Source organism: Halichoeres trimaculatus, unplaced genomic scaffold (genome assembly GCF_033239565.1).
Source record: "Halichoeres trimaculatus isolate MK-OKI-2021-1 unplaced genomic scaffold, fHalTri1.1 fHalTri1_scaffold_22, whole genome shotgun sequence".
Classification (NCBI taxonomy): Eukaryota; Metazoa; Chordata; class Actinopteri; order Labriformes; family Labridae; genus Halichoeres; species Halichoeres trimaculatus.
In genome coordinates this window covers 21439017-21463882 of record NW_027437200.1, presented here as the reverse complement: position 1 = coordinate 21463882, position 24866 = coordinate 21439017, and the positions used below count along the sequence as shown (strand labels likewise).

General features: G+C 41.3%; 1 protein-coding gene across 1 annotated transcript; it reads left to right on the top strand.

The window, feature by feature from the left end:
• The first annotated feature begins 4360 nt into the window (after nucleotides 1-4360).
• LOC141784533 (uncharacterized) lies at nucleotides 4361-17822 on the top strand. Its single transcript, XM_074662371.1, has 16 exons — nucleotides 4361-4881; nucleotides 4946-5622; nucleotides 5687-5736; nucleotides 5801-6302; nucleotides 6635-8860; nucleotides 8958-9073; nucleotides 9244-9305; nucleotides 9395-9440; nucleotides 9520-9575; nucleotides 9696-9817; nucleotides 10064-10126; nucleotides 11988-12156; nucleotides 12354-12515; nucleotides 12684-12766; nucleotides 16620-16894; nucleotides 16989-17822. The coding sequence occupies exons 1-16, from the start codon at nucleotides 4361-4363 to the stop codon at nucleotides 17028-17030; spliced, it is 5172 nt and encodes a 1723-aa protein (XP_074518472.1). The 3' UTR covers nucleotides 17031-17822.
• The last annotated feature ends 7044 nt before the right edge of the window (nucleotides 17823-24866 follow it).

The following is a 24866-nucleotide window of genomic DNA, read 5'->3' as shown; positions in this document are numbered from 1 at the left end:
GAGCCTGATAACTAAAGGCTCCACCTCCCATACTACTTTTAGTGACCCTAGGTACGTGTTTGTTGGATGTGAGGGTCAAAGGATGAGTCCTGATCCCTGACAGAGGTGCAGGTAGTCAGGCTGATCTGTGTCTGTTATTGTTCCCTTCAGTTTGGAAACCATGGAGACGCAGCGCTGTCTCCCGTATCAGTCCACGTCTTCCTGATTTTACAACCGAGAGTGAAACCCTCTCAGGCTTCAGGTCAAACAGAACTGAAGTGATCCGTGTGAGACCAGCATGTCAGAGCTCTCTGAGAAACTTCCAGAAAGTCTGCCTGGTACATCTTTCATAGCATGTGAAGCCTGCTGTGACACCTGGACTGATACCTGACACCTGAGGCTGCCGTGACATCCAGATAAACGCTCACCTTTGAGCAGAAACATTTGGACTGATGCCTCCACTGCAGATCATTCATCTTTATCAGCTGGCCTTGGGCCTGCTTCCAGCCCAGGATCCAAACTACCTCTTGGGTTGTTGAAAATCCCTCTCAGGGTCTAAAAACAACAGATCAAGCTTCCTCCAGTTGCGTTAAAGCAAAAATAAAAAGGGTTAAGGTATCCAGGGTTGTACATCAGATGGTGGATGTCTGAAGGGGTCAGCATCTAATCGTGGAGGACTTTTAAAGGGGAGGTCTTCAGGGGTCAGCGTCTGATAGCGGAAGTCTGCAGAGGTCAGGGTCGAACGATGTTGGAGGTCTTTTGAGGTCAGAGTCTGATGGCTGAGGTCTGCAAAGGTCAGCGTCCGAAGGTGGAGGTCTGCAGAGGTCATCGGCTAATGTTAGAGTTCTGTAGGGGTCAGTGTCTAATGCCAGATGTCTGCTGAGGTGAGGGTCTGAAGGTGGAGGTCTGTAGTGGTCAGCGTCTGATGGCAGAGGTCTTCAGAAGTGGATGTCTACAGGGGCCAGCGTCTGATTGCGAAGGTTTACAGGGGTCAGCATCTGATAATGGATGTCTACAGGGGCCAGCGTCTGATTGTGTAGGTCTGCAGAGGTCAGCGTTTAATGCCAGATGTCTTAAGGGGTCAGCGTCTGATGGTGGATGTCTTCAGGGGTCAGCGTCTGATAGCGGAAGTCTGCAGAGGTCAGGGTCGAACGATGTTGGAGGTCTTTTGAGGTCAGAGTCTGATGGCAGAGGTCTGCAAAGGTCAGCATCCGAAAGTGGAGGTCTGCAGAGGTCATCGGCTTATGTCAGAGGTCTACAGGGGCCAGCATCTGAGGGTGTAGGTCTGCAGAGATCAGGGTCTGATGCTTGAGGTCTGTAGGGGTCAGAGTCAAATGGTGAAGTCTGTAGGGGTCAGGGTCTGATGGCAGGTGACTGTAAAGATGGAGGTTTGCAGAGGTCAGGGTCTGATGGCAGAGGTCTGCAGGGGTCACAGTAAGATGGTGGATGTCTTCAGGGGTCAGCGTTTAATGCCAGATGACCGCAGGGGTCAGCGTCTGATTGTGGAGGTCTGCAGAGGTCAGGGTCCAACGATGTTGGAACTCTTTTTAGGTCAGAACCTGACGGTGGAGGTCTGCAGAGGTCAGTATCTGAAGGTTAAGGTCCGCAGAGGTCAGCGTTTGATGTTGGAGGTCTGCCGGGGTCAGCTTCCAATGGAGGAGATCAGCAGAGGTCAGCATCTGAAGGTTAAAGTCTGCAGAGGTCAGCATCTGATGTTGGAGGTCTGTAGAGGTCAGCGTGTAAAGGTTGAGGTCTGCACTGCTCAGGGTCTGATGGTGAAAGTCTCCAGGGGTCAGCGTCTGATTGCAGATGTCTGCAGAGGTCAGCGCCTGATGATGAATGTATGCTGGGGTCAGCGTCTTATAGTGGAGGTCTGCACAGATCAGGGTCTGATGCTTGAGGTCTGTAGGGGTCAGGGTCTGATGGCAGGGGACTGTAAAGGTGGAGGTCTGCAGAGGTCAGTGCCTGATGGTGGATGATGTGGGGGTCAGCTCCTTATGGTGGATGCCTTCAGGGGTCAGCATCTGTTTGTGGATGACTGAAGGGGTCAGGGTTTGATGTTGGAGGTCTGCAGAGGTCAGTGTCTGATGGGGGACGTCAGAGGGGTCAGCATCTGATGGAGGAGTTCTGAGCTCTGTAGAGTTGAAAGTCTGGAGGTCTTTTGAGTTCAGGATCTGATGGTTGAAGTCTGCAGAGGTCTAGTCTTGGGCGTCTATGTTTTTCAGGGAAGGATTTTGACCTCCTGCCTCCTTTGGGTGTTGTCTTTAAACATTTGAGCGGTGACTCTGGTTGGCGTCATGTGTCGTTCTGTTACTTGGTGATTAATTTTAGAGTTGGCAGGACACACAGAAGGTGTGTGTGTAATAAACTTTTATAAAGGGGAGAGCTCCAACATCCTGATGCTCATTCTCCTCTGAGATGTGGCAGAGCTCGTCTGAACGAGTTTAAAAAATCGTCTTTTTAATTCTAAAAGGTTTTAGAGATTTGGACTCTCTGGTCTCTGACACACACCAGGAACCTTTGGCCTGCTGGAACCAAAACCAGCAATGGCGCTTTCTCCAGCTTTCGTGATCTTGTTTTTTACACTGATGGGCAGTTTTTCTGCTCAAGGTAAGATTCACAACTCTGAAAGATTTTCTCTGAATGTGGTTTATTAATGTTTGTTTTTATTTACCTACCAGTTTGCATCCCGACAGGAAACACAAACCAGTTTGTGACAAAATAATAAGTAGAAAAAACATGACTAAATTATATTTTTAATCAATCTTAAATTAACACATATTTTTCTCTTGTTAAGGTATTTTGTAAACATTTAAATCTTAACTTCTAAAATTCTGAAAAAAAAAAAAAAAAAAAAAAAATATATATATATATATATATATATATATATATATATATATATATATATATATATATATATATATATATATATATATATATAACCAAAATAATTTAACTAAGTTGAGTTGTTCTGATCTGCTTCAATTTTTTTATTACATTTACTTGATTAAAAGGAAAATGTATTGATATCACATCTTTAAGTTTTGAGTAAAGTCAACTTTTTATGTTTTACAGTGATATGCAACATTTTTTAACTTTGCTTTATATTTTAATTAGTAACAAATCAGCATCAGGTTAATTTAAATCAATACGTTCAGTGGAATGATTTTCCATAATAATCGTAACCAATGAAGATGTTGAGTTAAATTAACTTAAGTGTCATATTTCATTGCTTAGCTTTTTTTCAGGTCACCGCTTAGCAAGCATTTTTCAAGTAAACTCAACTTATCCGGGTTTACAGTGTATGCTACTCATTACCTCATGAAAACAAATCATGTTTCCCAAAATGATTTTGGTGATTTCAAAATCAAATCGAGAAACAGTTTTCATTGTGTGACCGAGAAGCAGCTTGGCGTGCCGTCTCCAGGCTAATGCTAGCGTTGAACCAACTGATCCTGAGAAAATGATCTTAGGATCTCAGGAAAACTAGAAAAATGGATAAATCTTGAGAAAATATGGAATAATATCTCAATTTTTTGAGAAAATGAATTAATAAAATGGATTTTATTGTGGTCTTTTAGGACCTCAGTATCGATTTCAAACAGAACAGACGTATTTTAAAGTGCAGAGTTATAATATGGTTCGTAACTGAAGCTAATCAATGATTTATTCATGTTTTGATCACCTTTTTACCTGGTGTTGACTCCCTCAAACCTTACCTGTAAATTAATAATCACACCTGTGACCTTCAACAACTAACTGTAAACATACTCTTGCCATTCCGTCTTTAATAACTCACTTTAAAGATTTCTGTCTGAAAACAATCGATAATCCATCCATTTTCTGATTTCTGATAGGGTGTGGGTGGAGGCACAACAGATAAATCCTTTACACTCTTGACTCAAAAGATTAAAATGCTGACTTCCTTTGGTCCTTTTTGGTTATTTATGCCCTTGGATTGAAACGCTCATGCTGACATCAGCCTAAGCCTGTGATGCCGTCAGGTAAACATTAACTATCCTCTAGTTTTCCTCTGGTCTTTCTCTGGTTCCCTGGGCTCCCAGAATTGACATCAACAGGGTAAACAAGCTCACTGAGATAAAATGCAGCCATGTCAAAAGATCTGTTCTTACGAAGCCAGCAGCTAGAGATCCAGGCAACAGTAATGATACACATGAAAATCAGAGTTTGATTCAAGGGGAAGGTAACGAAGCTGTCAGTGTTAATTGAACAAGAATGAAAACCAGTCACTTTTCTGTTTAGCCGCACAGACAAACAGATGATAAACAAAGATAAATAAATAAAAACACTGACTGAAATAAGAGACCTTTTTCTCTCTCTTATCCATGAAAAACAATAAAAGATCTGAGCAACATGCCTGATGCCAGAACTGACACCACGACTGGAGCAACAACAATTCCAGCAGGAACAACAACTGGACAACCAACAACTCCATCAGGAACAACATCTGGAGCAACAACAACTCCAGAGACAACATCTGCAGAAACAACAACTGCTGAGACAACAACAACTGGGGCAACAACTACTCCAGATGCAGCAACAACAACTGGAGAAACAACAACTCCATCAGGAACAACAACTGGAGCAACAACTACTCCAGAGGCAACAACAACTGGAGCAACAACTACTCCAGAGGCAACAACAACTGGAGCAACAACAACACCAGCAGGGACAACAACTGGAGCAACAACTACTCCAGAGTCAACAACAACTGGAGCAACAACGACTCCAGAGGCAACAACAACTGGAGCAACAACTACTCCAGAGGCAACAACAACTGGAGCAACAACTACTCCAGATGCCACAACAACTGGAGCAACAACTACTCCAGATGCCACAACAACTGGAGCAACAACAACTGGAGCAACGTCGACTCCAAAGGCAACAACAACTGGAGCAACAACTACTCCAGAGTCAACAACAACTGGAGCAACAACGACTCCAGAGGCAACAACAACTGGAGCAACAACTACTCCAGAGGCAACAACAACTGGAGCAACAACTACTCCAGATGCCACAACAACTGGAGCAACAACTACTCCAGATGCCACAACAACTGGAGCAACAACAACTGGAGCAACGTCGACTCCAAAGGCAACAACAACTGGAGCAACAACTACTCCAGAGGCAACAACAACTGGAGCAACAACAACTCCAGCAGGGACAACAACTGGAGCAACAACTACTCCAGAAGGAACAACAACTGGAGCAACAACAACACCAGCAGGGACAACAACTGGAGCAACAACTACTCCAGAGTCAACAACAACTGGAGCAACAACGACTCCAGAGGCAACAACAACTGGAGCAACAACTACTCCAGAGGCAACAACAACTGGAGCAACAACAACACCAGCAAGGACAACAACTGGAGCAACAACAACTCCATCAGAAACAACAACTGGAGCAACAACGACTCCAGAGGCAACAACAACTGGAGCAACAACTACTCCAGAGGCAACAACAACTGGAGCAACAACAACACCAGCAGAGACAATTACTGGAGCAACAACAACTCCATCAGGAACAACAACTGGAGCAACAACGACTCCAGAGGCAACAACAACTGGAGCAACAACGACTCCAAAGGCAACAACAACTGGAGCAACAACTACTCCAGAGGCAACAACAACTAGAGAAACAACAACTCCAGCAGGAACAACAACTGGTGCAACAACTACTCCAGATGCCACAACAACTGGAGCAACAACAACTGGAGCAACATCGACTCCAAAGGCAACAACAACTGGAGAAACAACAACTCCATTAGGAACAACAACTATGGCTACAACTACATCAGGAGAAACAACAACTCCAGCAGGAACAACACTTGGGGCAACAACAACTCAAGATGCAACAACAACTGGAGCAACAACAACTCCATCAGGAACAACAACTGGAGAAACAACTACTCCATCAGGAACAACAACTGGAGAAACAACAACTGGAGCAACAACAACTTCAGCAGGAACAACAACTGGAGCAACAACTACTCCAGCAGGAACAACAACTGGAGAAACAACAACTCCATCAGGGACAACAACTGGAGCAACAACTTCTCCAGAGTCAACAACAACTGGAGAAACAACTACTCCATTGGGAACAACGACTGGAGCAACAACAACTCCAGCAGGAACAACAACAATTGTTGCTACAAAAACTCCATCAGGAACAACAACTGGAGCAACAACTACTCCAGATGCAACAACAACTGGAGAAACAACTACTCCAGAGGCAACAACAACAACTGGAGAAACAACAACTCCATCAGGAACAACAACTGGAGCAACAACAACTCCAGAGTCAACAACAACTGAAGCAACAACTACTCCAGAGGCAACAACAACTGGAGCAACAACTACTCCAGAATCAACAACAACTGGAGAAACAACAACTCCAGAGGCAACAACACGTGGAGAAACAACTAGTCCATTGGGAACAACAACTGCAGAAACAACAACTGTAGCAACAACAACTGGAGCAACAACTACTAAAGAGTCAACAACAACTGGGGCAACAACTACTCCAGATGCAACAACAACTGGAGCAACAACTACTCCAGAGGCAACAACAACTAGAGAAACAACAACTCCAGCAGGAACAACAACAATTGCTGCTACAACAACTCCATCAGGAACAAGGACTCCAGAGTCAACAACTACTCCAGATGCAACGACTTCTGGAGAAACAACAACTCCAGAGGCAACAACAACTGGAGCAACAACAATTCCTTCAGGAACAACAACTGGGGCAACAACTACTCCATCAGGTACAACAACTGGAGCAACAACGACTCCAGCAGGAACAACAACTGGAGCAACAACAACTGGAGCATCAACAACTACAGAGGCAACAACAAATGGAGCAACAACAACTCCAGCAGGGACAACAACTGGAGCAACAACTACTCCAGAGTCAACAACAACTGGAGAAACAACAACTCCAGCAGGAACAACAACAATTGTTGCTACAACAACTCCATCAGGAGAAACAACAACTGGAGCAACAACTTCTCCAGATGCAACAACTTCTGGAGAAACAACAACATCAGAGGCAACAACAACAACTGAAGCAACAACTACTCCATCAGAAACAACTACTGGAGCAACAACTACTCCATCAGGAACAACAACTGGAGCAGCAACGACTCCAGAGTCAACAACAACTGGAGCAACAACAACTCCAGAAGACACAACAACAGGGACAACAACAACTCCAGAAGCAACAACAACGGGAGCAAAATCGACTCCAGAGGGAACATCAACCCTACTTACAACAACTCCATCAGGAACAACAACTGGAGCAACAACGACTCCAGAGGCAACAACAACTGGAGAAACAACAACTCTAGCAGTAACAACAACAATTGTTGCTACAACAACTCCATCAGGAACAACAACTAGAGCAACAACTACTCCAGATGCAACAACAACTGGAGAAACAACAACTCCAGAGGCAACTACAACAACTGGGGCAATAACAACTTCATCAGGAACAACAACTGTAGCAACAACAACTCCAGAGTCAACAACAACTGGAGCAACAACTACTCCAGAGGCAACAACAACTGGAACAACAACTACTCCAGAGTCAACAACAACTGGAGCAACAACAACTCCAGAGGCAACAACAACTGGAGCAACAACTACTCCAGAGGCAACAACAACTAGAGAAACAACAACTCCAGCAGGAACAACAACTGGTGCAACAACTACTCCAGATGCCACAACAACTGGAGCAACAACAACTGGAGCAACATCGACATCAAAGGCAACAACTACTCCATCAAAAACAACAACGATTGCTGCTACAACAACTCCATCAGGAACAACAACTGGAGCAACAACAACTCCAGCAGGAACAACAACTGGAGCAACAACTACTCCAGAGGCAACCACAACTGGAGATACAACAACTGGAGCAACAACGACTCCAGAGGCAACCACAACTGGAGATACAACAACTGGAGCAACAACGACTCCAGAGGCAACCACAACTGGAGAAACAACAACTGGAGAAACAACAACTGGAGCAACAACGACTCCAGAGGCAACAACAACTGGAGAAAAAACATCTCCAGAGGGAACAACAACTGGAGCAACTACGACTCCAGAGGCAACAACAACTAGAGAAACACAAACTCCAGCAGGAACTACAACTGGAGCAACAACAACTCCAGCAGGAACAACAACTGGAGCAACAACGACTATAGAGTCAACAACAACTGGAGCAACAACAACTGGAGAAACAACTACTCCAGTTGCAGCAACAACAACTGGAGCAACAACTACTTCATCAGGAACAACAACTGGACTAACAACTACTCCAGAATCGACAACAACTGGAGAAACAACAACTCCAGAGGCAACCACAACTGGAGCAACAACAACTCCAGAGGCAACAACACGTGGAGAAACAACAACTCCATCAGGAACAACAACAACTGTGGCTACAACAACTCCAGATGCAACAACAACTGGAGCAACAACGACTCCAGAGGCAACAACAACTGGAGAAACAACGACTCCAGAGGCAACAACAACTGGAGAAACAACAACTCCATCAGGAACAACAACAACTGTGGCTACAACAACTCCAGATGCAACAACAACTCCACCAGCAACAACAACTCCAGCAGCAACAACAACTCCAGCAGACATAACTACAGCAGCAACCACAACAAATGAAGCACCAACAACTAAACCAGAGACAGCTGCTCCGACAGTGAAACCAACGACAACACCAGGTATCACACTGGCGCCCTGCCAGAATGGAGGAACGAGGAATGGGACAGTCTGTCACTGCACCGCACAATTTACTGGAGACTTCTGTGAACAGCTCCACCCGGAAGTTAAACCACGTGAGTTCATGGATGGACTTTGATTTGTTCCTTAAGTTGAACCCGGTGAAATGTTTCTCTTACGTCTGTCATATGATGTCACTCTTTGTCTTTACAGCTACCATTGAAAGGGCGGTGGAGGTGGAAGTGGAGGTGGATGAAGAATATAAAGAGGAATACGATGACCCGTCATCACAGGAGTACGAAGAATTTGTTGTAGACTTCACTGACCAGGTTAGACGTGTGGTCAAGTCATGGTCACATCTGTGCAACAGTGTCTCTCCACGTCTGAATGGACGGAGCGTTGGCCTGTAATCTGTTTCTACCCCTATCACTTTGCTGATGTCTGATGATGTCATCCAGCATCGTGGAAACACTGACTTCTTTCTCTGTGTCTGTTTCAGATGACGAGTTATTACGTAATACAGATAACAAACTTCAAAGCAGTGGTGGTTATTAGTGTCAGGTAATGTCCTGTCTTCTTTCTAAAGGACAGATTTGAAATGTGAACACCAAGACATCTCTCTTTAAATGTCTTCTCACTCTTTGTCTCAGCCGTGCAGACTCATCGCTGAGATCTTCCAGAAACACTGTGGGACAGGTAAACCAGGCCGGCAGCTCATGGATCAGACATGAGAGAAAGTAAGACCTGGATGTGATCCTCTTTTCTTTCATTTCAGGGGAGAGGAAGAGCTGAAGACGCAGCTGTTGCCAGATCCACGCCAAGAAACGTGGGGTAAATATAGACAGAGGGAAAAAAACAAAACAGGAGTGAAATCTGAGAATTATTTCCTGTTGTAGGTTCATTTTGAAGCTGTCTGTTTGGGCCTGACGCGTGTTAATTTCTCTCCTCCAGAGTTAAAGTCGAACATGACATCATCCTGGAGATTAAGAATGAACCTGGTCAGGATGAAGTTTACAAGGATGTTACTGAGGTCGTTAAGGAGGCTGTGGTCGGCCTGGTGAACTGCACTGAAAGTAAGAGACATTTCCTGAATGTGTGAGCTCATGAAACAAATCAAATAACCTCTGAGAACATAGGAAAGAGTGATCGTGCTAACTGGAGACCTTCAGCTGAACGTGTCAGTGATTGTGTGCTGGCAGTCAGCGGTTGATGATTAACAGAAACAGAATTCTTGTTTACTGTAAAACTAAATCCATTTCTCTGTCCTCTTTGAATTTACACATTTTATTAACTTTCACCTTTCTTCTCTGAATTTTCAGACTGTCCCAGTATGAACGTCACCAAGGAGCCCACAGTGAGCACCACAAAACCTGATCTGGAATGTAAGTATCAGCACAGATACTGTGTGTGTGTGTGTGTGTGTGTGTGTGTGTGTGTGTGTGTGTGTGTGTGTGTGTGTGTGTGTGTGTGTGTGTGTGTTGTTGATCAGAACATAAACCAGCGTCTCAGTCCCAGAGGTTAAGACACTTCCAGGCTAACGTTACCGTTAGCTCGTAAGCAGAGTGCCTCTGTTTCATAACAGTTTGAGTCCCAACAGTCTGAGCCCACACAGTCTAGGTCATAACAATCCAAGTCACCACAATTCAAGTCAATACAATTCAAGTCAGTACAGTTTGAGTCACTACAGCCCAAGTCACCACAATTCAAGTCAATACAGTCCGAGTTTACAGAGTCAGAGTCGCCACATTTCTGTTCATTACAGTCTGAGTCACAGTCACCCCAGTTTGAGTCATTACATTACTAATTATTACTGTCTATGCTACTTCATCAGAAGTAGTACAGTCTGGGCGGCTATAGTCTAAGCCATAACTGTTAAAGTCACTACAAATAAGTCTACCCAGATTAAGTCACTACAGATTGATATTCTTAAGTCTGAGTCACTACAGTCTGAGCCATTGCAGTTTGAGATACTACAGTCTGAAACACTGTAGTTTGAGTCACTACAGTTAAAGTCACCACAGTTTGAGTCACTACAGTTTAAGACACCACAGTTTAAGTCACAAAAGTTTAAATCACTACAGTTTGAGTCACTACAGATTGAGTCACTACAGTTTGAGTCACTACAGATTGAGTCACTACAGTTTGAGTCACTACAGTTTAAGTCACTACAGTTTGAGTCACTACAGTGTGAGTCACTACAGTTTGAGTCACTACAGATTGAGTCACTACAGTTTAAGTCACTACAGTTTAAGTCACTACAGTGTGAGTCACTACAGTTTAAGTCACTACAGTTTGAGCCACTACAATTTAAGTCAACACAGTTTAAGACACTACAGTTCTCGTCACTACGGATTGAGTCATGACAGTTTGAGTCACTTCAGTTTAAGTCACTACAGTTTGAGTCACTACAGTTTTAGTCACTACAGTTTGAGTCACTTCAGATTGAGTCACTACAGTGTAAGTCACTAAAGTTTGAGTCACTACAGATTGAGTCACTACAGTTTGAGTCACTACAGTTTGAGTCACTACAGTATGAGTCACTGCAGATTGAGTCATGACAGTTTAAGTCACTACAGTTTGAGTCACTACAATTGGAGTCACTACAATTGGAGTCACTACAGTTTGAGTCACTACAGTTTGAGTCACTTCAGATTGAGTCACGACAGTTTAAGTCACTACAGTGTGAGTCACGACAGTTTAAGTCACTATGATTTGAGTCATTAAAGATTGAGTCACTACAGTTTGAGTTACTGAAGTCTAGTACACGACAGTTTAAGTCACTACGATTTGAGTCATTAAAGATTGAGTCACTACAGTTTGAGTTACTGAAGTCTAGTACACTACAGTTAGAGCCACTTTAGTCAAAGGTCTAGAGTCTAGGTCACTGAAAACTTAGCCACTTCAGTTTGAGTCTCTTTAGTCTGAGCTGCTACAGTCTTGGAAACCACAGTCTTAGTCACTACATCGTTTGTCACTCCATTTTCCTTTGTAAGTCACTATAGACACTACTTTCACTCTAACTATACTTTTAGTTACTACAGTTTTAGTACTCCAACACTGGACCATATCTCAGACTGTCTTGATATGTAGCTAGGACAGAGATCATTCTTGCCCACTGTACAGGGATGGAAACCTATATGTTGATCTGGTTTTGAGTTGTTTTTGCTGCCTCTCTGTTAGCAGTTTACTCTTTTATTACACTCACTGTTTGTCTGTGTTTTTTTCTTCCCTGGGTTTTTGCAGCGTTTTGTAAATCACAGTTTGGGGAAGAGCTTGCAGGTTTCTACAAATCTTTTAACGAAAGTGGGACGATAGTATGTGTGAGTGTCTGTGACACACGACACAGCGACCGTAAGATATGCAAGAACAAGGGAACCTGCGAACTGTTTGAGTCCATGGGACCCGTCTGCAAGTGAGTTGAACTCTGCTGTCTTTCTGACTGACTGCTGGTTAAAGATGAAGGGTTAAATCTGATTCATGGACCCAGCACTTCTCTGTAAGCTGTTTCAGTCTAATGCTCTTGATAATGGACACTCAGGAAAAAAAGACTGCTTCTGATAGCTTCCTCTCTGCTTTGTATTATAACTCAGTCTATGTTTTTGTCCTCAGGTGCGTGAACCCGTCCTATACCTGGTACCTGGGTAATGACTGCAGCATGCCCATACACAGGCCGTCTTTCTTCGGAGGGCTAACAGTGACGCTGGTTGCTCTGGTGGTGCTGATTGGGGTCCTGACGGCGTTCATGATGAAGAACAAACGCACGCAGAAGAGGTGAGACGTCGTCCTGTTGATAATCTGCTTACATAGACAGCAGGGGGCGACTGCACACAAGCTGTAATGTGCCTGAACCAACCTTTGGAGGGGGTTTAGGCTCAGCTTCACTTTTTAAGACTGTAGGATACATCAGCTGCGTGCTGAAATCTGATTGGTGCTCTGCAGGAAGAGAGACCAGAAAGAGCAGCTGGTGAACGCCTGGCTGGACGAGGGGTTCGAGTGGTCCAGATCCAGCACTCACAGCTCAGGTAATGCTTTTATCACACCACTAAACATCACCTTCTATCTTATCCCATTACAGTGAAAAGCAGCAGAGCATGTTGTATTGTATCCCATAATTAAGAAGCAAGCATCATATCAACATACCCTATTGTACCGTACCTTACTGTACCGTACCGTACCACACTGTACCGTACCGTACCATATCGTATAAAGGTTCACAACATAGGACTTTAAACCACACCATATCATATCACACAATATCATGATGTTTCTTAAGTATCATATCACACCATACTGAATCAAAACGTACCTGATCGTGCCATCCTGTGTTATACTGTAGCATAACATATTATGAAGTCCTGTATTATAACATTTAATTTCCTTTCCTCCTTGTATATTATCTAATAATTTAGTATACACATCATATTATATAGTATAAATATTGTTATCTTTCGTATCAGAAAACACTGTGTAGAATCTTACCGTAATTTATCCTGTTGTATCGTCGAGCACATTGTATCAAATTGTATACTATCTTAACGCATCATGGGGTAATTTGATATTTTAAATTAAATTATTTAGTCATGTATCATATCTCATTGAAATGGATTAGAAAAACAAATAATGTAATGTTTTATATCATATCGTAAACTATCATATAGGGGTGTAAGTATATCGTTTCGTATCATATCATGGTATCATGACATATTGTGCCGTGCCGTATCATATCATTTCATATCATATCATATCATATCATATCATATCATATCATATCATATCATATCATATCATGCCTTATTATATTATATTATATCTAGTATATCATATCATATCATATCGTATCATATCATATCATTTCATACCATATCATATCATATCATATCATTTCATACCATATCATATCATATCATATCATATCATATCATGTCATATCAAATCATATGTCATATCATATCATATCATATCATATCATATCATATCATATCAAATCATGCCTTATTATATTATATCTAATATATCATATCATATCATGTCATATCATATCATATCATATCATATCATATATCATTCCTTATCATATCATATCATATCATATCATATCATATCATATCATATCATATCATATCATATCATATCATTCCATATTATATCAAATCATATCAAACCATATCATATCAAATCATATCATTTCATATCATATCATATCATATCAAATCATATCATTTCATATCATATCATATCATATCATATCATATCATATCATATCATATCATATTATATCATATCATATCATATCATTCCATATTATATCATATCATATCAAACCATATCATATCATATCATGCCTTATCTTATTATATTATATCCAATATATCATATCATATCATATCATATCAAACCATATCATATCATATCATATTTTATCATATCATATCACATCAAATCATATCATTCCATATCATATCATATCATATCATATCATATCATATCATATCATATCATATCATACTATATCATATCATATCATATCATATCATATCATATTATATCATATCATGCCTTATTATATTATATTATATCTAATATATCATACCATATCATATCATCAACAGAGCAGGTTGTAGAGTTTGTAGAGACCAATCAACTTCTTCACCCTAAACAGTTTGGTTTTAGACCAAAGTATTCAACAGAAACTGCAAACACTTTTTTTGTTGAAAACATAAAACAGTCTCTTGACTGTGGTAATGTTGTGGGGGCAGTGTTTCTCGACCTAAGGAGGCATTTGACACTGTCAACCACAACATTCTACTTTCCAAGCTTTCATCTTTTAACTTCTCTAATAACTCAGTTAATTGGTTCAAGTCTTACCTTCTAAATAGAGAACAGTGTGTAAAAGTTGACGGACAAACATCATCCTTTTTAAAAAACACAATGGGAATCCCCCAAGGGTCAATTCTTGGCCCTCTGCTTTTTAGTCTTTTTATAAATGATATGCCCAAAATATGCCCAGACATTGGCATCCAGCTTTATGCTGATGATGCAGTCGTTTATGCTCCTGCTAAGTCCCCTAGCAAGACAGCAGAAATCTTGACTGACCATATGTATGGAGTCCAGCAGTGGCTGGAGCGCAATCATCTTGTTTTAAACCTAAATAAGACAGTGTCGATGTGCTTCTCCAAGAGGAAACGGTGCCAACTTGAAAGATTCTGTGTGAAGATAAAGGCTCAAGAAATACAAGAAGTCAATGAATTCAAATTCTTGGGAGTCATTTTAGATCCACAGCTCAGGTTTGATAAACACGTGAAGAAAATAGCTAAATCAGTAAAAAGCAATTTAAACTGTTTCAAATTAATAAGGCAGTACATACCAATTCAGGCAGCTCAGATATTCATGCACTCAATGATCTTTTCTCACTTCTCATACTGCATGACAGTTTGGGCTCAGGGTTCACCCTCAACAATCAAAAGTCTATCATCCTTATATAATAAAACCCTCAAAGTAATGGACAAAAAACCTATCCGTTGGCACCACTGCCACATTTTGAAAAAATACAATCTATTGAGCTTTGAAAGCTTCATGCAGTTTTCATTCCTTAAATTAGTTTTCAAATGTATCAATGATCTTGCCCCTGAACCCTTATCCAAATTTATCCAAAGGCAGAACAGCAGCAGAGTTACAAGAAGCAGGGTGAATGGAAACTGTAGCATACAAAAATGTAAGTCAACATTTGGACAATCAGCTTTTTCTTTTAGAGGCTCGAAACTCTGGAATTCATTACCAACCGAAATCAAATTAATCACAGACTTAAAACTCTTTTCTACAAAGGTCAAGTGTTGGCTAAAAGCAAATCAGAACTGTGATCATTTTTAGTTTGTCAAAAACATTTTTTTTGTATTTATTCATTTTGAACTGGGTTGTATAATTACTTGTTCTGATGTGAACATGTATTTTATTGTTGTTTTGTAAACTTTTTAAAATTATTTTATGCTGTTAAATATTGTACATTTTATGACTTTTAAAGGCCCAACTAGGGACAAGAGTTGGAAATTAGCATTTGCTATAAACTCTCTGTGCAGCACATCAGATTCATACTTAGTGATGGAACTATGTTAAACTGCATCGTCCCTATTAAATAAATAAATTCAATTCAATTCAATCATTTCAAACCATATCATATCAAATCATATCATATCATATCATATCATATCATATCATATCATATCATATCATATCATATCAAATCATATCATTTCATATCATATCATATCAAATCATATCATATCATATCATATCATATCATATCATATCATTTCATATCATATCATTCCATATTATATCATATCATATCAAACCATATCATATCAAATCATATCATTTCATATCATATCATATCAAAACATTCCATATCATATCATATCATATCATATCATATCAAACCATATCATATCAAATCATATCATATCATATCATATCATATCATATCATATCATATCATATCATATCAAATCATATCATACCATATCAAATCATTCCATATCATATAATGCTATGTCATGCCATGTCTTGTCATGGCATGGCATATACATAAGTACAGTGTCCAATGATAACAGGACATATTATTGTAGTATGTATAATGTGTAGTATTATATCCTTATGTAGTTTTTGAAACTCAAACTGTTATAAATAGTAAATATCATCAAATTTGTGCATCAATCATAATGTATTTTGTTGTACTGTCTTACAGCGTTACGTCTTGTGTCATGCACGGTCAAATGTCCCATTATTATCACAGAATAATGTATCTTATTAAATGAACCTTTATTTATTCTGTATGAGTGTGATCAGCTGATAAACTCCTTTCTCTCCCTCGGCTTTCAGAATTTAGAAACCCGGCATTCAGCCCAGACAGCAGGCCAGTCTCTAGAGAGGATCCAGGTTTTAACAGGCGACCTGCACCTGTACCCATGTACCAGCCGAGCCGAGCGTCTCCACGGACCGGCTACAGAGGCTCAGCGAGTCCACTCTCCTCCCCACAGCCAGCTCAGAGACACAACACTCCATCTGCTAACAGCTGGTACTCCCAGACTGCAGGACCACCTCACAGAGCCCCGGGACACAGGGATCCGAGGAACAGGGCCCCTGGGAACCAGCCGGTCAGTGTGTGCACACACCTACAGGGCCTGATCTCCTCTAGACCTCTGCGTTAACACCTCATGTTTACATGCTGTCTCTGTGTTTCTCCCTCAGATGAGGATCAACAGGCCTCAGATCAGGTCCTGGGACGTCTGAGCCGTGGGTCCAACATGAGGTCCTCAAGAATCAAACCAAGAACAAGGGGACCTGAAGTTTATGAGCCTCTGAACAAAAACCAACCAAAAGAAAAAACTCTCTGCCTCACGTTTACTCTCCTTTAATTTTATGTCTTTAAAAAACACACGACCTCTTCGAAGCTGAGACCTTCATGAACGATGATCACTGGATTTTGTTGTTTTCAGACCCTGGTCTCGTCTCTGAGACGTACAAATGACCCAATAACCAACAAATATCTGCTTACGATGTCAAAGTGTTTGAGTTTACCAAAGAAAGACAGTAAGTCTTATAGAAGTGTTTCTATTTTAAACTGAAAATCTTATTTTTATTTATTGAGTTTATATTTTACTGAGCCAGGTTCGACCCTCTGAGACTAAAGATGTTTTTAACGGAGGAGACCAGGCAGAGTTACCATCAGAACAAGCTAACAGGATGAAGCCATAGATCAGACGTTTACGTTTCCATCAGAGCTTCAGTTCAGATAAAGTACAGAGAACAAAGGTTAAGACTTCATCTTTTAAGATAAAGAGCGAGAAACAAAGCTGTAGATGAAGATCAGGAGAACACAAAGACTCCTGATCCTCCTTAGACCTGCAGTGTTTACTAACACACCTCAGTAAGTCTGTAAACCACAGCATCATCAGCGTAGTGATGCAGCGCTGAATATACTTTACTGTAAATATCAGGGAGCCCAGCAGTGAACCCTGTGGGACCCCACTTTAGACTCTGGCTGACTGTTAGTTTAACTCTCACTGAGCTCACATTCCTTTATTTATGATGACATTTGTTAAGTATTGGTGTCATTTTGTCTGTGATGCATTTGATGCACTTTATGTTAATAAAATGTTCCTGACTGAAACGTCGGACAGATTCACCTTTCTGACCTCAGAGACTGAACTTTACCTAAGTCGGAATCAGATTTGGGACAAAAAAAATTTTTCCACTGTTGTATATTCTTGGATTGAAGTAGAGAGGTGTCTACCTCCTGTACTCTGACCGATAGATCCCAAATAGAGAAAGTTCCACCTCCCATAATGCTTTTAGAGACTGTAGGTACGAACAGCAGGCTGTTAAATGTTGCTAAAAGTTGAGACTTCATTTTAATAGAAAGCATTTGAGCAGAAAATTATTTTTTTAAGCCAAGCTATAAAAAATAGACTTTTTTAGAGTGTTGTCCTCATGGATTCCAGCCAGCCTCTAGTGGACACTTAAGGAACTGCAGCTTTCAGCATTTTCATAGTGGTGCCATTTCAACTCACAGACCCACTGTAAATGTTTAAAAACACTTTATTTTCTGTGCGTGTGTGTGTGTGTGTGAACAGGAATGTGTGTGTCCAGAGAAACATTCATAAACAGCCCGCCCACACCCATTATGTAATCCCTGACAGTCTTATCTCTGCCACGTGTCAAGGAAGTGTGTGTGTGTATGTGTGTATGTGTGTGTGTGTTGATAAAAAGTTTATGACTAGTCGTCCTTAGCTGCAACTATCACATGTAGTTATTTCCGATCTGACGAATCAGCAGGAGTTGCCATGTCACCATCAACATCTATCACTGAAGACTTTAACTGAATCCACCCTGAACAGCTCAGACTGATCTCCAGAGTCACCTGCTGCTCTTATATTAACATTAAAGGTCTCATATTGTGCAAAAATCACTTAATTAAGTCTTTTAGTGAAATTTGTGGGTCTTTGTCTTTCCTCCCAGCCCACAAAATGTGATATTTAATGACAAAACCTGTACTTAGTAGTGCTTGTGAATGTAAAATCCTGACCTAAAACGAGCTGTTTGGATTTTGGGGATTTGCCGACGTCAGCGATTCCCTTTTTTGACCAATCAGGAGCAAGTCTGACCTGATTAGTCCACCAGAACAGATACCCCCTCCCCACCCACTCCCCTCCCCAGGAGGAGAATGCCAAAGTTGAAGAGCCATCACTGCTCCGTTTTTGGCTGTAAACAGCCACATAGTTCCATGCTCAAGCTTCCCATCTCAGAGGAAGACAGACTAAGTGGCTAGAGCTCATTTATCAAGGAAATGTTCCAGCTACACTCAGTAAAACTGAGCATGTGTGTGCTAGTCACTGCATGGCCGCCAACTTTGGACAGTCCAACAGAGGGCTAGCCAATAGACTGGTCCTGAATCCAGGCGCATCACCAACCATCCTCCAACAAACCTGGGACCCTGGAAATGTGAGTATTTTAAATGCTGTGTGCTGTGGAGCAGATGGAAGAGCTTTTCCTCAGTGTCCCCCCTGTCTCTGTGTTAGCTTCAGGATGCTAACTTTATCTGCAGTTAGCCTGTTGTTTTAGCCTGTAATGTTACGGTAAACGAGCTTCGCTGTTTTCTAAACATTGTGCACTCGGAGCTCGTGGCGCCGCTCTCAGTGACGTGGAAGAGCGGGGCGGTATCAGCGGTGGCTCATTTACATATGACGGCCACGCCCACTAAATCAGAGCGTTCTGAACAGAGGGGCTATGAGAGCCTGGAAACAATGCTGCTGTGCTTGGTTTATTTGCTTTTTGGACCAAAACATGTTACTACCATTTCATGAAGACATCAATGATCCAGATTAAACTGTAGGAAAGGAGCAGGATATGGGACATTTAAGATTTAGATTTAGAATTTACAGCTAGATTTAGTATTTAACATTAAGTTTTAGTTTTTAGATTTATTTTTCATGTGTTCACATTTTTAACAAGTGTGTCGAACATTCTGTTATGCATGAATTTCAGTCTCAAATGAAAGAAAAACATATTAAATGTGAGAAAAGTGAACTAAACCTTCACAAAAAGTTATCGATTAAGTAGTGACTGAAATTTTACATTCAAGTGAACCAACGTCATAGGACGGGAAATCCAGAGTTAACCCTGAAGTGACCTCCTTGAGAGAAAATCCAGCTTTTTAGTACAGGCCTCTGGTTTCATCGAAGCAGACGTTTGTCAAACATAAATCTGTATTGACTGTTGATGTTTATGTTGCTGTTTACGATGTTTTGTGATATTTTGTGGACCGGACTTTCTGTAACGTTTGGTGTCGTTGCTTATCTGGGTGTGTTTGTGTTGTGTGAGAAAAGCTAAGGCAGCGTGGAAAGGCAGAGATAACCCACTGAGGAAGTTTACATAAGCAGAGGCCAGAGATAAACATAAACTCAGATAATGTTAACACTATCTAGTTACCATGACAACATATGAGTGTTTTTGAATGAAAACTATCAGTTTATACTAAATCTGAGGTCAGAGCTACAGCATTAAAAACAGACGTGACTCTGTAGTGGAGATCACTGCATTGATAAACTGCACAGCTGGTCCAGTGGAGCTCACAGGAAGTGCTCTGTCAATCATTTTGAGTGGATTGATGTCTCTATCAGGATGGAGGAATCACACCTGGCCATTGTGAAATCTATAGAAACACACACACACACACACACACACACACATACACACACACACACACACAGATGAAAGGTGTGTGTATGCAATAAAGTGAAGTGAAGGTCAGACTGTTAAACGCTATGCTTTAATTCTTATCTGAGGCAGTCTGATACCTGTGATATACAGCTGCACACCTGCCTGACGCTGCATTCTGAGCACGGAGCTCATCCTGAGTTTGGTCCTTAAGGATTTATTCCACAGGTCCGACACACACCTGGAGATTACACCTGCTGGGATTAACCTCAAGTATGGGGCTCTCTTTAACTTCTGTGGTGATATTTTTTATCATCTTCTGCTCTGCTTCAGCTTCTCACGGTAAGATTTTTTTTTTCCTACATCATTAAATCATCAAGTGAGAAGTGTTTTCTGCTAATCTGAGTGAAAACAGTGACATCTTTAAGCTTCACACCAGAGAGGGGGATGCAAAGCTTAAATTACATTTACCGAAAATTTCATTGATTTCATTCTCAGATTGAAGTCTTCAAATTCAAACCTTGACATGGTTTACTTCTCATTAAGGGAAATTACTTTTTGCTGACTTTGAAGTCTGTAGACCTTCTTATCTAAAAAAAAAAAAGGTACAGAAAATTTGTAAACCTGAGAAAACAAAATCTGACCTTAAAGTCAGAAAAACAACAAAAAAAGAGTCAGATCTAAGAGAAAATATTTAATGTCCCTAGAAGTAACGAACTACAAAAACTTAAGTTATTGTAATCACGATGATTTTTTTTCAAGAGTGTAATTTTACCCATATTTGAGTATAAGTTACACCATGTAATGTACTTCGCTACTTTTAAAACCACAAGTTGCCACTCAGTACGCCCTCCATTTAAATCAATATTCAGTTGTAGCCAATAAGGTTGTCCAATGACGTAAGGAAAGAAAACAGATCAACAGATTACAGAATTTGGAATGTGGACATTTTTTTTTGCAATGATGAAAAATTTGTTTACTTGTGACTTAAAGTGATACTCCGGGATGGAACAAGTTGGGTCCTATCACAAGGTTTAGGGCAGAAATTACCCCTACAGCAGTGATTTTCTGCAGCAGAAGCCCAGAGCGCACACACCAAAGACCCGCTCCCTGCTCCTCTGCAGGTTTCCTCTGCACTCAGACGGGGCCATATTTTACTTGACCAAAAACACAAATAAACGGACTCCCACTGAAAAAATCTGATATCGGTCTGCATTCACGCTTTATTTAGAGAATTTTCAGCGCGTTACTTTCACACAAAAACACTGCTAAATACGGCTCCAGTAGCGTGAATGCAGACCAATATCAGATTTTTTCGGTCCGTTTATTTGTGTGTGAACAACTGCTATTGGCAACCCAATAAAACATCCCTCGTTAAGTAATTAATTAATGCTCTGAGTAGATTTTGATGTATTCTTTTAACACCAGTACTTTTACTATTAATTAAGTACAACAAAAGCAATGTAACAGTGCTTGTACTTGAGTTCAGATTTTTATTACTCCCTCCATCTCTGCTTATATCCAGATAAGATAAGAAGTTATGGTCTGATCTGAATTTAAAGATTTGAATCACATCATTAAGCAATGTGGAGCTGAGTGATAAGAAAAGATGAAACAAACGATCCTATCACTGCAGAGGAATCTGAGAAAACAAAGTCTTGTCCTCTTCAAAAATAAAATCTAACTAAGTCTCATAATAATGTTGATAACAAAAAAATATTGGAAATAAAAGTTAAGTAAAGAGTTTTTTTTTCTGACCAGCCTGATGTTGTTAAAACGGAAATATTCAAAGTCCTTGTGTCTCTGCTTTGAAACTGATCTGTTCAATGGACCAACAGTGGCTGACCCAACCACAGTCAGACCAGATGGCAACCAAGCAACCAATCAACCAAGCAACACTGCTGCTACCACAAAAGACAATCCAACAATCAGGACCACAAACAACCAGGCAACGACAAAAACAACAACAGCAACCACAACAACTACAAGCCCTGCAACAACAAAGAAACCAGAAGCAACAACTAAACCAGATGAAACCCTGACGACAGCAACCAAAAAACCAGAAGCAACAACAGGACCAACAACCAACAGCCCAGGAACACAAGGATCAACAACAAAAGCAATAACAGGATCAACAACAGGAGCAACAACAACAGCAACCACAACAACAAAAAGCCCTGCAACAACCAAGAAACCAGAAGCAACAACTAAACCAGATGAAACCCCAACGACAGCAACCAAAAAACCAGAAGCAACAACAGGACAAACAACCAACAGCCCAGGAACACAAGGATCAACAACAAAAGCAATAACAGGATCAACAACAAAAGCAATAACAGGATCAACAACAAAAGCAATAACAGGATCAACAACAGCAACCACAACAACAGCAACCACAACAACTACAAGCCCTGCAACAACCAAGAAACCAGAAGCAACAACTAAACCAGATGAAACCCTGGCGACAGCAACCAAAAAACCAGAAGCAACAACAGGACCAACAACCAACAGCCCAGGAACACAAGGATCAACAACAAAAGCAATAACAGGATCAACAACAAAAGCAATAACAGGACCGACAACAGGATCAACAACAACAGCAACCACAACAACTACAAGCCCTGCAACAACCAAGAAACCAGAAGCAACAACTAAACCAGATGAAACCCCGGCGACAGCAACCAAAAAACCAGAAGCCACAACAGGACCAACAACCAACAGCCCAGGAACACAAGGATCAACAACAAAAGCAATAACAGGATCAACAACAAAAGCAATAACAGGACCGACAACAGGATCAACAACAACAGCAACCACAACAACTACAAGCCCTGCAACAACCAAGAAACCAGAAGCAACAACTAAACCAGATGAAACCCCGACGACAGCAACCAAAAAACCAGAAGCAACAACAGGACCAACAACCAACAGCCCAGGAACACAAGGATCAACAACAAAAGCAATAACAGGATCAACAACAGGAGCAACTTCACAGACAACAACAGCAACCACAACAACAGCAACGACAACAACTACAAGCCCGGCAACTACCAAGAAACCAGAAGCAACAACTAAACCAGATGAAACCCCGATGACAGCAACCAAAAAACCAGAAGCAACAACAGGACCAACAACCAACAGCCCAGGAACACAAGGATCAACAACAAAAGCAATAACAGGATCAACAACGGGAGCAACTTCATGGACAACAACAGGATCAACAACAACAGCAACCACAACAACTACAAGCCCGGCAACAACCAAGAAACCAGAAGCAACAACTAAACCAGATGAAACCCTGACGACAGCAACCAAAAAACCAGAAGCAACAACAGGACCAACAACCAACAGCCCAGGAACACAAGGATCAACAACAAAAGCAATAACAGGATCAACAACAGGAGCAACTACACGGACAACAACAGGGACAACAACAACAGCAACTACAGAAGCAACAACTGTTGCAACAACTGTGACAACAACAGGAGCAACTACACGGACAACAACAGGGACAACAACAACAACGGCAACCTCAGAAGCAACAACTGTTGCAACAACAAGAGCAACAACAGGAGCAACTACAGGGACAACAACAGGGACAACTACAGGAGCAACAACTGGAGTCACAACTGGAACAACAACAGGATCAACTTCAGGAGCAACAACAGGATTAACTACAGGAGCAACAACAGGAACAACAACAGCAGCAACAGGATCAACAACTGTTGCAACAACAGGAGCAACAACACAAGCAATAACAGGATCAACAACAGGACCAACAACAGGAGTCACAACAGGAGTCACAACAGGATCAACAACAACAGCAACTACAGGACCAACAACTTTGGCAACAACAGGAGTCACAACAGTAGCAACATTAGGATCAACTTCAGGATTAACTACAGGATCAACAACTGTTGCAACAACTGTTGCTACGACAGAAGCAACAACTACAGCAACAACTACAGGAACAACTGAAGCAACAACAACTAGACCAACTGACGGCACTGATGGAACCCCTACCACTGATATTGCCACAACACTTTCTCCATCAACTGAACCTCAAACTGAGCAACCAACTGGGAAACCAACAGGGAAACCAACTGGGAAACCAACAGGGAAACCGACTACAGGCACTGGGACCACAAAAGAGCCCCTTTACTGTCAGAACGGAGGAACTTTCGACGGAACCATCTGCATCTGTCCCACTGGACTGAGCGGAACTGTCTGTGAAGAAGTGGCAGATTCACTGACGCCAGGTGAGTTCATAGAGGTCTATGGGTTAGGTGAGTTCTTATAGAGGTCTATGGGTCAGGTGAGTTCTTATAGAGGTCTATGGATTTGGTGAGTTCTTATAGAGGTTGATTGGTCAGTCGAGTTCACAGAAGTCAATGGGTCAGGTGAGTTACT

What these genes read in the sequence shown, in the direction of transcription:
- LOC141784533 (XM_074662371.1), top strand. Translation starts at nt 4,361, where the DNA reads ATGCCAGAACTGACACCACGACTGGAGCAACAACAATTCCAGCAGGAA. An exon ending in CCAGAAACACTGTGGGACAG is followed by an intron (nt 9,441 to 9,519) that starts GTAAACCAGGCC and finishes CTTTCATTTCAG; the next exon opens with GGGAGAGGAAGAGCTGAAGA. An exon ending in GGGCCCCTGGGAACCAGCCG is followed by an intron (nt 16,895 to 16,988) that starts GTCAGTGTGTGC and finishes TTTCTCCCTCAG; the next exon opens with ATGAGGATCAACAGGCCTCA.